Genomic DNA, 11,933 nt, shown 5'->3' on the forward strand with positions numbered 1-11,933 from the left:
TTTAGCTTTGCTGGTCAGTTTCGGAATGAGATGTTAGAACTCCTGATCTATGTCAACACGCATGTAGATGAGTATATATTCCAGTAAATACCGTATTTCTTCGATTGTAAGATGCCATCGATTGTAAGACACACACTAATTTCAGTACCACCAACAGGAAAAAAAAACCCTAAGACACACCTGCGATTCTAAGACGCACCCCATTTTTAGAGATGTTTATATGGGGGAAAAAGTGCGTCTTAGAATCGAAGAAATAGGGTAGTTCAAAGTGCAGTAGATAACTTGCGCTGCACCAAGCCATCATTTTGTGTCTGACACTGATTGATAGCGCCTGGCATTCTAGTAAATAGATCCCTGTCCTACTTGCAATGCTGTCCTACGCATATGTAGAGCTGGGCCTCTCAAAATTCTTCACTCTATTTGTGGGCAGAGAAACTGGAGTGAGGGGGACACAATTTCACTGTGTTTTTCCAACAGTATCCCACAACTGAGGCTCACCGTTGGCAGGGGACATAGCTCAGCTCCTTTCTGAGACCTTCCGCATGAAAAACACAGGCACTACCACTGAGCCACGCAACACCCCCCCACACCCTCCGACTCCACGGTGGAGCAAACTCACCTTAATCTTCCTTGTGGCAGAAGCAGGTGGAACATACTGGTCCACTTAGCGACAAGCATCACCCTGTAATGCTTTTCGAAACACTGATGCCAAAATAACGTGGGTCTAGCAGAAACGCCAGCCAGCGTGTGTCAGAATGACACAACACATCAGCCGGCAGAGCTCACACAGAACTGTTAGCCCGGACGCCTCTGGCCAGAGCTAGAATCATAGAATAGTAGACTTGCGCATGGTTTTTTTTTGCAAATCTCTCTGTGCAACTTTTGGAGGATCTTTGGGAAATACACCTTCCGGGGGGGGGGTGTGGGGGGCTCCCTCAATGAGTCTACCTTCTCGTCACCACCTGCTGTTGCTCCTTATAAGAACATCAGAAGAGCCATGGGTCGATCCAGACCAGCATTCTACTGACACGGTGGCAAACCAGCTGTCAACAGGAAAACCACAAGCAGGACACGAGTGCAGCAGCATCCTCAATCATCCTCTTTCTCACTGTTGCATTTTTCAAAATTTTATTTTTAAAAATGAAATAGTTCTAGGCTGCCTTTCAAGGCAAAATCCCTCCCAAGGTAGCGTACAGCAATAAGATTCCTACGATAAAAACCTGATACAACAATAGAATTATAGAATAGTAGAGTTGGAAGGGGCCGATAAGGCCATCGAGTCCAACCCCCTGCTCAATGCAGGAATCCACCTTAAAGCCTATCTGACAGGTGGTTGTCCAGCTGCCTCTTTGAAGGCCTCTAGTGTGGGAGAGCCCACCACCTCCCTAGGTCATTGGTTCCATTGTCGTACCGCTCTAACAGTTAGGAAGCTAACATAACTCAGTGGGTTGAAAACGTTTGTTTGGAAAGCTGTCTTTCAAACACACTGCACATTTTGTGGTACGGAGAGACAACCAGAGCTGCCCTACAAAACTAAAAGAAATAGGAATCATGGGTTTGCTTCTCTCCCTCTCTCTCTAATCATCAGCAGGCCCTCGCCTTGATGGCTGTTAAATCTTACTTAGCGGCGCCTAACTATATACCAACACACACAGCATGTTGTCAAGAGGGCTTTTAATATAAAACTCGTATGCAAATTTTAAATAAAAAAAATTCCATTAATAAAAAGACCCCTCCCCCCACCCACACAAACGCACTTTAAATTGCTCATTGTTTAGGTCGTTGTTCCAGATCGTAGTTTAGAGTTTATTCAGAATTTGCGATTGTTTAGAAATCTGAAGCTACGCCAGACCCGATGAAAGAGGCTCACCGGCTTGGGGATGGAAGCGTAGGGTGTCTAGAAGCGTACGCCATCTCACTTCTAGAAGTGAGACCAACGAGTTACCAAGAGAGGGGCCAACACAGATCGTGTCATTGGGCTGTAAACAACTACGCAACAGACGTTGCCGCGTGTCTGGGTTTTAACGCTAACTCCAGCAGCAAAGGGGGCATTTAAGTGTGACTGTTAAGACACACACAGAAGATGTGATGCAATGGAAAAGCTAGACCTAAGCCTCAATGAAATCACAAGCATTTTTAGTCTTTTGACTGCACGCTTCAGCTGGGTTGCTCTCAGCGGAAATTAATTCCGACCAGCTTTTGCAGGAGTGTAGTCAGGGGCTTGGTTCAGCTGTCACAGCCAAGTCCAGATTTGGCTGTTACACGCCCATGCCTTGTATACTCCCTTCCGCTCTCGTACGCTCCAACTCCTTCCCCCAAAACTGGGAAGCCGTTTCAAACTGTGGCTGCCGATTCTGGTCTGGAGGCTAACGATGGTTTGCGGGAACCACGGTTTGCACGATTCGGATGGAACACTAAAGGGGAGTTATCACAGGCTAGGAGGTGAAGGAGTAAACCAGAGCAGGTTTCAAGACCAGGAGGGAGCGTTTGAACCCGAGTCCTGGCCCCGACAGCCAAACTGTGATGGGGCTGAGATGCCTAAACCAGACTGTAGAGTTTAAAAAGAAAATAACGAAACAAAACAAAACACACGAAACTACTGACAAAATATCCAGTCATTCTCCACATTCTTTCCCCAGCAATTTCATTAATGCTGCTAGTCCCTGTGGTTGTTGCTGGCCTCTGCCTCAGATTTCTCTTGGCACTCATTCTGGTTTTCCGCATTCTCTGCTGCTGGCTGGGCTTCCGCCTCACCCTTCTCTTCGCAGTCGTTCTGGCTTCCTGGCTTTGCCGCCGCCGCCGCCGGTGGTCTGGTTTCTGCCTCGGCCTTCCCTTCACGCTCCTTCTGGCTTTCTGCCTTCTCCGCCAGTGGCGGAGCATCTTCCAAGCCACCCTGGGGAGATGCGCTCAGAGCATCCGGCAGGCCCTCCGCTTTGCTGCCCTTCACCACCTCCTGGAGGTTGTACTTCCGGAAGAGAATGTAGTCCTTCACCACGCTCAAACAGCAGATATTTTTGATGATCTCCACTACGATGGTGAACTCGGGGTTACTGAGGTCGACTTTGTTCTCGGGATTGAGGTGGCCCACGACTCCTGCAAGAGAGGGAGCGAGGGAAGGAAGCCTTCAAAGTGGGGAGCAACATTTCCAACCAGCCAAAAATGAAGAGCTAGCGTATCATTGGGGCTGAGAGAAGTAAGCTGTGAACACGCCAGTCCCTGGTTCAAATGAGGAGCAAACAAGGCCCTTAGTAATCTAAACGGGAGTTAGAAACCCCTGCAAGATCTACTGCCAATGACACAGAGAGTGACCAGTAGCGCCCAATCTACCTTCTTGTCCAACGTCCCCAGAAGAACGTAAGAGCCAAGTTGGATCAGACCAAGGTCCATTTAGTCACACAGTGGCCAACTTACTGTCGACGACAAACCGACAAGCAGGACATGAGTGCAACAGCATCACCCTCCTACCCACGTTCCCCAACAACTGGTGTACGCAGGCACACTGCCCCAGATACTGGAGGTAGCATAGCACCATCACGACCAGTAGCCATTATAGCCTTCTCCTGCAGGAAGTGAATGACCATAGATAATAAAGCATTTACCTGCCAGTTCACTGATGACTTTTACTCTGCTCAGGTGACTGTTATTCCGAGCCTTGTAAACAATCTGAAAAGTGCCCTTCTGGGGACTTTTAAACCAAGGCTCAAAGAAGGTCTCAGAATACCGTTTCATGTCCTCCACGAAGGCTTTGCAGGTGCCCGAAACGGGCAGCATGCGCAGGATGACCCTGGTCTTCTTCTTTTTGGTGGCATGCATATCCTTCAGGATGTGATGCACCAGCTTCTCGGGTTCTGCAAGAATTAAGGCAGACAGAGTTGACATTTGTAAAGCTTTGCTCCGGGGGGCGTGGAGGATGCATTTCTAAAGGGCAGCATGAAGCTCAAGGCATGAAACAGGGCTTTCACACATGTTTCAGACCACATTCTACAGTGCAGGGAGGAACCTGCCATTGACTTAGAAAAAAATAACAATCAGGAGCAAGTAAGCGGGGGGGGGGGGGGGGCACACAGCGAAAAATGTCCTCCTGATTTTTTTTGCATTTATTGTCAGCCTTAACGTTATTAGCAACAGGCTCCTCAAAATCCTGTTTTGCATCCCTAATTGTCTGCTTGCATTTCCTTTCTGTAAGTTTATATTCCTTTTTGTAAGTTTATATTCCTTTTTGTTCTCATTTGGGCAAGGCTTCCGTTTTCTGAAGGAAACCTTTTCTCCAATAACTTCCTTGACACTGCCTGTTAACCATGCTGGTGACCCGTTGGACTTGGTTGTACCTTTCCTGACCTAAAGTATGTATATTATAGAATCATAGAATAGCAGAGTTGGAAGGGGCCTACAAGGCCATCGAGTCCAACCCCCTGCTCAATGCAGGAATCCACCCTAAAGCATTCCTGACAGATGGTTGTTCTAGCTCAGTTTCTGTTACTGCATTTTCTTTTAACCCCTAAGCATTCTGGAGAGATTTCACCCTCTTGACTATCCCTTTCAACTTCCTTTTTACCAGTTACATATTTTAAGAGATGTTGCTTTTTGAAAAAAAGTCAAATGCGACTGTGTTGGGCTTCCTTGGCAATTTCCCACTTACGTTTAAATTCAATCTGATCACATTTCCAATCAGTTCAACAATACTCACATCCCCGCACCAGGCTCTGGGGTGATAGGCAGGGTCAACCTCCAAGGGTCGGTTTCATGACCAACTGTCCCAGGGCACAGTCGTTTAGGGCAGGGGTTGACAACGTTGTGCCTGCAGGAAATGTGCCACCAGATACCTTTCACCTTCCACTTCTTCTTTTTTTTTAATTGACTCGTTTTCTGACTGGCAGCTGGGACTGCTGAGAAGTCAATTTCTGTTGGTGCTGAAAACGGTGGAATCAAAGGTGTTCTTTAGCAGGCTGGGGCACAGACCCTACCTCTGCCTTGTACTCAGACTTTTGGGCAAGTTACGTGTCCTTTGCCATGCCTCCCATGGAAGCCGTTACGTGGTGGCGCCCCAAAATAGTTTCTCAAATTGCCAAATACGTCCTAGGCTACCCCTGGTTTAGAAATCAAGAAATGCTTTTAAGCATTCCAGAGAACGGGGTGAGCTAGATCTCAGCCAGCCTTCCCCAACCTGGTGCTCTTCAGTATTTTGGACTACTGATCCGATCAACTCATCAACATCGGCAATGCTGGCTGGCGCTGGGGGGAGCCGTTGTCTGAAATATGTGGAATGCACCAGGTTAAGAACATCAGAAGAGCCCTGCTGGATCAGACCAAAGGTCCATCTAGTCCAGCACTCTGTTCACACAGTGGCCAACCAGCCATCGGCCAGGGATGAACAAGCAGGACATGGTGCAACAACACCTTCCGACCCATGTTCCCCAGCAACTGGGGCACACAGGCTTATTGCCTCGAATACTGGAGAAAGCACACAACCTTCAGGGCTAGTAGCCATGGATAGCCTTCTCCTCCAGGAATTTATCCAACCCCCTTTTGAAGCCATCCAAATTGGTGGCCATCACCACATCCTGTGGTAGTGAGTTCCATAACTTAACTATGTGCTGTGTGAAGAAGGCCTTCCTTTTATTTGCCCTGGATCGCCCACCAATCAGTTTCATGGGATGAACCTGGGCTCTAGTATTTTGAGAGAGGGAGAAAAATATAAGGTTGCGAACCACGCTTCATGCCATCTGTTTAAACTTTTATGTGGCTGAGCCTGAGGGCTCTAGAGTTGTTCAAAGCCAACCAGCGAGTTCTTGGCTCACAATTTAGGGTGCAATCCTATGCGTGTTAAACAAGGAGAAAGTCCTACAACGCCCAGCATTCCCTAGCTGGCATACGATTGTCACCTCTCAGGAACGCCGGGAGTTGTAGGACTTTTTTTTTTTTTGGTCTAAACATGCATAGGATTGTAGAGCCTCTTAGCCATTATGCGCCATCCAAGCACACATACCTACACCCAATGTCCTAATAAAAACCACATTGTTAGCGCCGCTCTCCACCGACTGGAACCGTCGCAGCTTCTGCTCCGTCGAAGTCCGGATCTGGTCCACTTCTTTTTTCAAAGCGGCTTCAGCGTCATCTTCCTCGTCCTCCTCCTCCTCCTCCTCCTCCTCCCCCCCTGACAGCCCATCCTCATCTTGATCTGCAAACTTAACACACAAATTCACACAAGGTTTAAAAACTTAATTATTGCTCAAGGGGGCAACCCTATGCGTGTTTAGACAGGAAAAAAAGGTCCTATAATTCCCAGCATTCCCCAGACAGCCACGGCTTTTTTTTCTCTCTGTCTAAACACGGTTCGGAAGCTGCAGCTCGTGCAAAATGCAGCGGCCAGATTGATTTCGGGAACCAGAAGGTTCGACCATATAACACCCGCTCTGGTCCGCTTGCACCGGCTGCCTGTATGTTTCTGAGCCCAATTCAAGGTGCTGGTTTTGACCTATAAAGCCTTACATGGCTTGGGACCACAATACCTGATGGAACGCCTCTCCCGACGTGAATATACCCGGTCACTACGTTCAACATCTAAGGTCCTCCTCCGGGTGCCTACTCCGAGAGAGGCTCGGAGTGTGGCAACGAGGGACAGGGCCTTTTCGGTGGTGGCCCCCAGACTCTGGAATGATCTCCCTGACGAGGCTCGCCTGGCACCAACGGTACTATCTTTCCGGCGCCAGGTTAAGACTTTCCTCTTTGCCTAGGCATATGGCGGCACATCTTGATCACCCACATGTTTAGTTTTTTAACAGTCTTTAATGCTTTATGTGTGTATGTTCTGTGTTTTAAAATTTTAAATTTTGTATACTTGTTTTTATCTCAATTTTAGAATTTCTGTAAACCGCCCAGAGAGCTCTGGCTATGGGGGCGGTATATAAGTGTAATAAATAAATAAATAAACACGCATAAGATTGCATTTATACCTCACCTTCAGTACAAAAGGCTCCTAGAGCTCCGGCTATTGGGCGGTATAGAAATGTAATAAATAAATAAATAAATAAATAAAGCAGCTTCCATCTAAATCAGTAAGAGATAAATATTGCCCCTGCTAGCATGCTTACATTCCAAAACACACACACACACACCGCAAAAGGAAAAAGGGAAAGGGAGGGAAGAGGGGGGGGAAAGCAAACTCAATTCGTAAAGTAGTTCTTGTATCAGCCAGCTGGAAGGGAAACAGCTCTGCCATCATCCAAGGGAGCACTTTTGGGGACGCCACTCCTGAAAACCACCGCTGGGGCATTTGCAGTAGAGCATTGGGCGTTGCAGTGCCCACTCTCCTCTGAAACCCTTTTATCGACAGCCACCCACAATTCTGACATTTAGACATCTCTTCAAGACCCATCTCTTCCCAGTCTTTCCCTGAAGTTTGACCCAGACAGCCCTGGTCTGCAGCACACAATAAAGTGTGCAGTTTTATTACTGGATACAAACATTATTATTGTGTTTTATTGTTATATTTTAATGTTGTATAACATTACACCAATCCATGTATGTCCTAGTCCATTAAATGACTCCACTCCTTCGCCCCTGGTTCCCCCTCATGTCTCGTACTTGGTACTCTTAGACCCATTTCTGTCGTTGGAGGCTCAAGTAGCCGCCACGGCTCGGAGTGCCTTTTACCATCTTCGGTTGGTTCGCCAACTACGGCCTCTCCTGGACAGGAATAGCTTGGCCACAGTGGTACAGGCATTGGTAACCTCAAGATTGGATTACTGCAACGCGCTCTATGTGGGGCTGCCCTTGAAGCTGCTCCGGAAGCTGGAGCTAGTGCAGAATGCTGCAGCTCGGCTGTTGTCTGGAGCTGCCCCTTTCCAGCATGTAACTCCTCTGCTGAGGGAACTGCACGGGCTGCCTATTCGCTACAGGGCCAGGTTTAAGGTTCTTGTACTTGTGTACAAAGCCCTAAACAACTTGGGACCAGGATACCTGAGAGAGCGCCTTCTCCCCTACCAACCTGCCTGGTCACCGAGGTCATCCGAGGGCCTGCTCCTGGTGGTTCCGCATAGTTCCATCCTCCGATTGGAATCCACCAGGGGAAGAGCCTTCAGCGTGGTGGCCCCCCTCCTGTGGAATTCCCTGCCTCTGGAGGTCAGGCAGGCGCCAACCTTGTACTCCTTTCGGCGCCTCCTGAAAACATCTTTATTCCAAGAAGCCTTTCTTTAACATGCAGCCTTGGATTTCTGTGTTGTTGTTTTTTGCTTCTTTTTAAATTTTGTTTTAACTGTTTTTATTCTGTTTTTATTGTCATTTTACCTTGTACACCGCTCCAAAATTTTTCAATGGGGAATGGTATATAAATATTCTAAATAAATAAATAATAAATATTGAGACTCAAGAGATCTAATCCCCCATTCGAAGACGAAGCCCACCGAATGACACTGTTGTCACACAGAGGAGGGCCAGGATCTCTTCTCGATCCTCCCAGAGTGCAGGACACGGAATAACGGGCTCAAGTTAAAGGAAGCTAGATTCCGGTTGGACAGCAGGAAAAACTTCCTGACTGTTAGAGCGGTACGACAATGGAATCAGTTACGAGGTTGTGGGCTCAGAAGCCATGGTGGTTAAGAATTTACAGAATAGTGAGGTACTCTACCCTAGTTACTACCCTATTTCTTCGATTCTAAGACGCACTTTTTTCCCCATATAAACATCTCTAAAAATGGGGTGCGTCTTAGAATCACGGGTGTGTCTTAGGTTTTTTTTTTTCTGTTGGTAGTACTGAAATTAGTGTGCATCTTACAATCGATGGCGTCTTACAATCGAAGAAATACGGGTAAATGTGATATCTAATATTCTGGCTAAATGACTATCAGACTTTGAAAAGATGATATCACTGGATCAAGTTCATGAGTTATGTAGCTTATTTAATTGAGCCAAAGATTATGGCTTAGCGTGTCATGTGAACCATGACTTAGTGTGTCCAACCACAGCGGCCGCACAACCATGGCTTAAACACACTCACTGACCATTTGCTGCAAAAGGGTGAGCGACGTAACCACGGCTTAGCGTGTGGTCTGAACAGGCCCAGTGATTTCGGGGCAAATCCCTGACTCTCAGCCTCTACTACCTCCCAGGGTTGTTGTGAGGATAACACAGAGAAGAGGAGAACCAGGCAAGCTACCTTAGGTTTGTTGGAGGAGGAATAAAAGTGGACTATTCTCAATGCTTTAAATATGGTGACCCTATGAAAAGGAGGACAGGGCTCCTGTATCTTTAACAGTTGCATTGAAAAGGGAATTTCAGCAGGTGTCATTTGTATATATGGCTTCCAGTCTGTTTCAGGGCACAATTCAAAGTGCTGGTTATGACCTATAAAGCTCTATATGGTTCGGGTCCAGGTTATTTGAAAGAACGTATTCTCCCTTATGAGCCTCCCCATGCTTTGAGATCTTCTGGAGAAGCCCTTCTTTCAGTCCCACCTTCTTCACAGGCACACTTGGTGGGAACATGGGAGAGGGCCTTCTCGGTGGCTGCTCCGGTGCTCTGGAACTCTCTTCCCAGGGAAGCTAGGCTGGCTCCCTCCTTGATGGGCTTTCGGAAGCAAGCTAAAACTTTTTTGTTCAAACAGGCCTTTGGAGAATAATCCAGCCCTCCATCTATGTTAATGTCTTATAATTTTGTTGTGTATTTTTTTAATTGTTTATGGTTTTGTTTCCCTCCCACCCACCCCCAATGTATATTTTAAACTTTGTAAGGCCGCCTTGAGGCCCAGCATTGGGCAAAAGGCGGGATACAAATATAATAATAATAATAATAATAATAATAATAATAATAATAATAATAATAATAATAATAATTTTTTTAAAAAAGGGGAACCTTGTGAAATTTCCTCTTCATCACAGCAGTTAAAGCTGCCCTCTTTTAAATCTGGTCACAGTACAGCTGCAATATAGCTCCTGCAGCTTTAACTGTTGTGATGAAGAGGAAATTCCACCAGGTGCTGCATGCATACAAATAACACCTGCTGACATTCCTTTTTCTATGCAACTGTTAAAGGTGCAGGAGCCCTGTCCTCCTTTTCATAGGGTCAATATACATTAAAAGCATAATAAGCAAACAAGCGCAGGAAAAGCGGCTCCTTCTCAGAGGGCGGCCCACACACACACACACACACCCCGGTGGCTACCGACCTGCTCAGGCCCGTAGAGCTGCTCGCCATACTCGCCCAGCAGGCTGTAGGCTTCGGCCACGCACTTGCGCTCGTTCATGTTGCAGGTGATGAGGATGCCGCACATGCCCGGCTCCAGCTGCCGCGATCCGCCCAGCCGGGCCCGTTTGGAGGCCTGCAAGTACTGGGCTTTAGGCCGCCGCTTGCGAGAAGCAGCGGCGGCGGCGACCACCGGCGTCTCTGCGGTAGCCATTGGGAGACTCACTGAGACAGCCAGACAGCCCGACCTGCGCAGGCGCAGAAGCACTCGCACGCTTCACGGAGGGGTAGGCAACGGCCCCTTGATGGCGTCATCCGACCGCGCCGAGGGAGGGGGTGGAAACGCACCATAGAGATAGGAAAATGAGCTGAGGAGAAAGGGAGATTCTAAACCCATAGACTCATGCTTCATTGTGATGTTCTTTCTCTCTCTCTCTCTCGTACACACACTAATATTTATAGGGTGACCCTATGAAAAGGAGGACAGGACTCCTGTATCTTTAACAGTTATATTGGAAAGGGAATTTCAGCAGGTGTCATTTGTCTATATGGAGCAACTGGTGAAATTTCCTCTTCATCACATCAGTTAAAGCTGCCCTCTTTTAAAATGGTCACTCTAGAATAGCTCCTGCACCTTTAACTGTTGTAATGAAGAGGGAATTTCACTAGGTGCTGCATGCATACAAATGACACCTGCTGAAATTCCCTTTTCTATGCAACTGTTAAAGATACAGGAGCGCTGTCCTCCTTTTCATAGGGTCACCTAGCTAATATATGAACTACGGATGAGGGTGGGTGGGGTTCAATACAATGCTCCCCTAGCACCCCCATGATGGGAAAGGGAGGGGGGCATTTTTTTAGGGGTTTTTTTTTTTTAGGATGTTTTAATAATGTAGGGTGACCATATGAAAAGGAGGACAGGGCTCCTGTATCTTTAACAGTTGTACTGAAAAGGGAATTTCAGCAGGTGTCATTTGTCTATATGGGGAACCTGGTGAAATTCCCCTCTTCATCACCACAGTGAAAGCTGCAGGAGCCCTGCCCTCTTTTAAATCTGGTCACTCTAGTATAGCTCCTGCACCTTTAACTGTTGCGATGAAGAGGGAATCTCACCAGGTTCTCCATATATACAAATGACACCTGTTGAAATTCCCTTTTCTATGCAACTGTTAAAGATACAGGAGCCCGGTCCTCCTTTTCATAGGGTCACCCTAAATAATGTGTACTGTTTTTTAATCAATTTTATGTATTTATACTTATTGTTGTTCCCTGCCTCAATCCAAATGGAGAAGCGGGTAAGAAATAAATTTATTTTTATTCTTATTATTATTATAAACGCCAACCACTTTTGGCCACAAATTTTAAAGTATAAAATATAGAATATTTTATAAAATATAAAAGTACAAGCGGAATAAAACTGAGCAGCAATGCAGAGATATTTTTTTAAAAAAAAACGCTAAAATTTGGGGGGGATTAAAAGGTCTTCTCCTGGCGCCGGAAAGACTACAATGTTGGTGCCAGGTGAACCTTAGGTAATAGATATATAAACAGGAGAACCTGCAACAAAATTTTGCAGCACGGAGTGTTCCTGTTCAGGGTTCCAAGCAGTCATGCTCTTTTCCAGAATAATCCATCCCATTCCCTCCAGTTTCTCATCCTCCCAACACTGGAAGAGCATCTGCTTCAAGATACCTTATAGTGTCTGCTAATCTTCTGGGTTCTCTCTTCTGCACAGCCAATGCACATGGGGGGA

At 46.7% G+C, this 11,933-nt stretch overlaps 1 protein-coding gene across 1 annotated transcript; it reads right to left on the minus strand.

Annotated features, from left to right (window-relative positions):
* Positions 1-1,657: 1,657 nt before the first annotated feature.
* On the minus strand, positions 1,658-10,410 carry THUMPD1 (THUMP domain containing 1). Its single transcript, XM_063143290.1, has 4 exons — positions 10,164-10,410; positions 5,987-6,185; positions 3,600-3,848; positions 1,658-3,093 (listed from the first exon to the last, which is right to left on the minus strand). Exons 1-4 carry the CDS (start codon positions 10,392-10,394, stop codon positions 2,657-2,659), a joined length of 1,116 nt encoding a protein of 371 aa, XP_062999360.1. The 5' UTR covers positions 10,395-10,410; the 3' UTR covers positions 1,658-2,656.
* Positions 10,411-11,933: the final 1,523 nt, after the last annotated feature.

The sequence above is a fragment of the Elgaria multicarinata genome, chromosome 17, assembly GCF_023053635.1.
Source record: "Elgaria multicarinata webbii isolate HBS135686 ecotype San Diego chromosome 17, rElgMul1.1.pri, whole genome shotgun sequence".
In the NCBI taxonomy this organism is placed as follows: domain Eukaryota; kingdom Metazoa; phylum Chordata; class Lepidosauria; order Squamata; family Anguidae; genus Elgaria; species Elgaria multicarinata.

Bases quoted from the DNA above. Each gene is read 5' to 3' on its own strand.
- THUMPD1 (XM_063143290.1), bottom strand. From the start codon at position 10,394: ATGGCTACCGCAGAGACGCCGGTGGTCGCCGCCGCCGCTGCTTCTCGC. The intron at 6,186-10,163 runs GTCGGTAGCCAC...TTGTGTGTTAAG, and splicing joins AGCTCTACGGGCCTGAGCAG to TTTGCAGATCAAGATGAGGA. The intron at 3,094-3,599 runs GTAAATGCTTTA...CCTCTCTTGCAG, and splicing joins AGTCATCAGTGAACTGGCAG to GAGTCGTGGGCCACCTCAAT.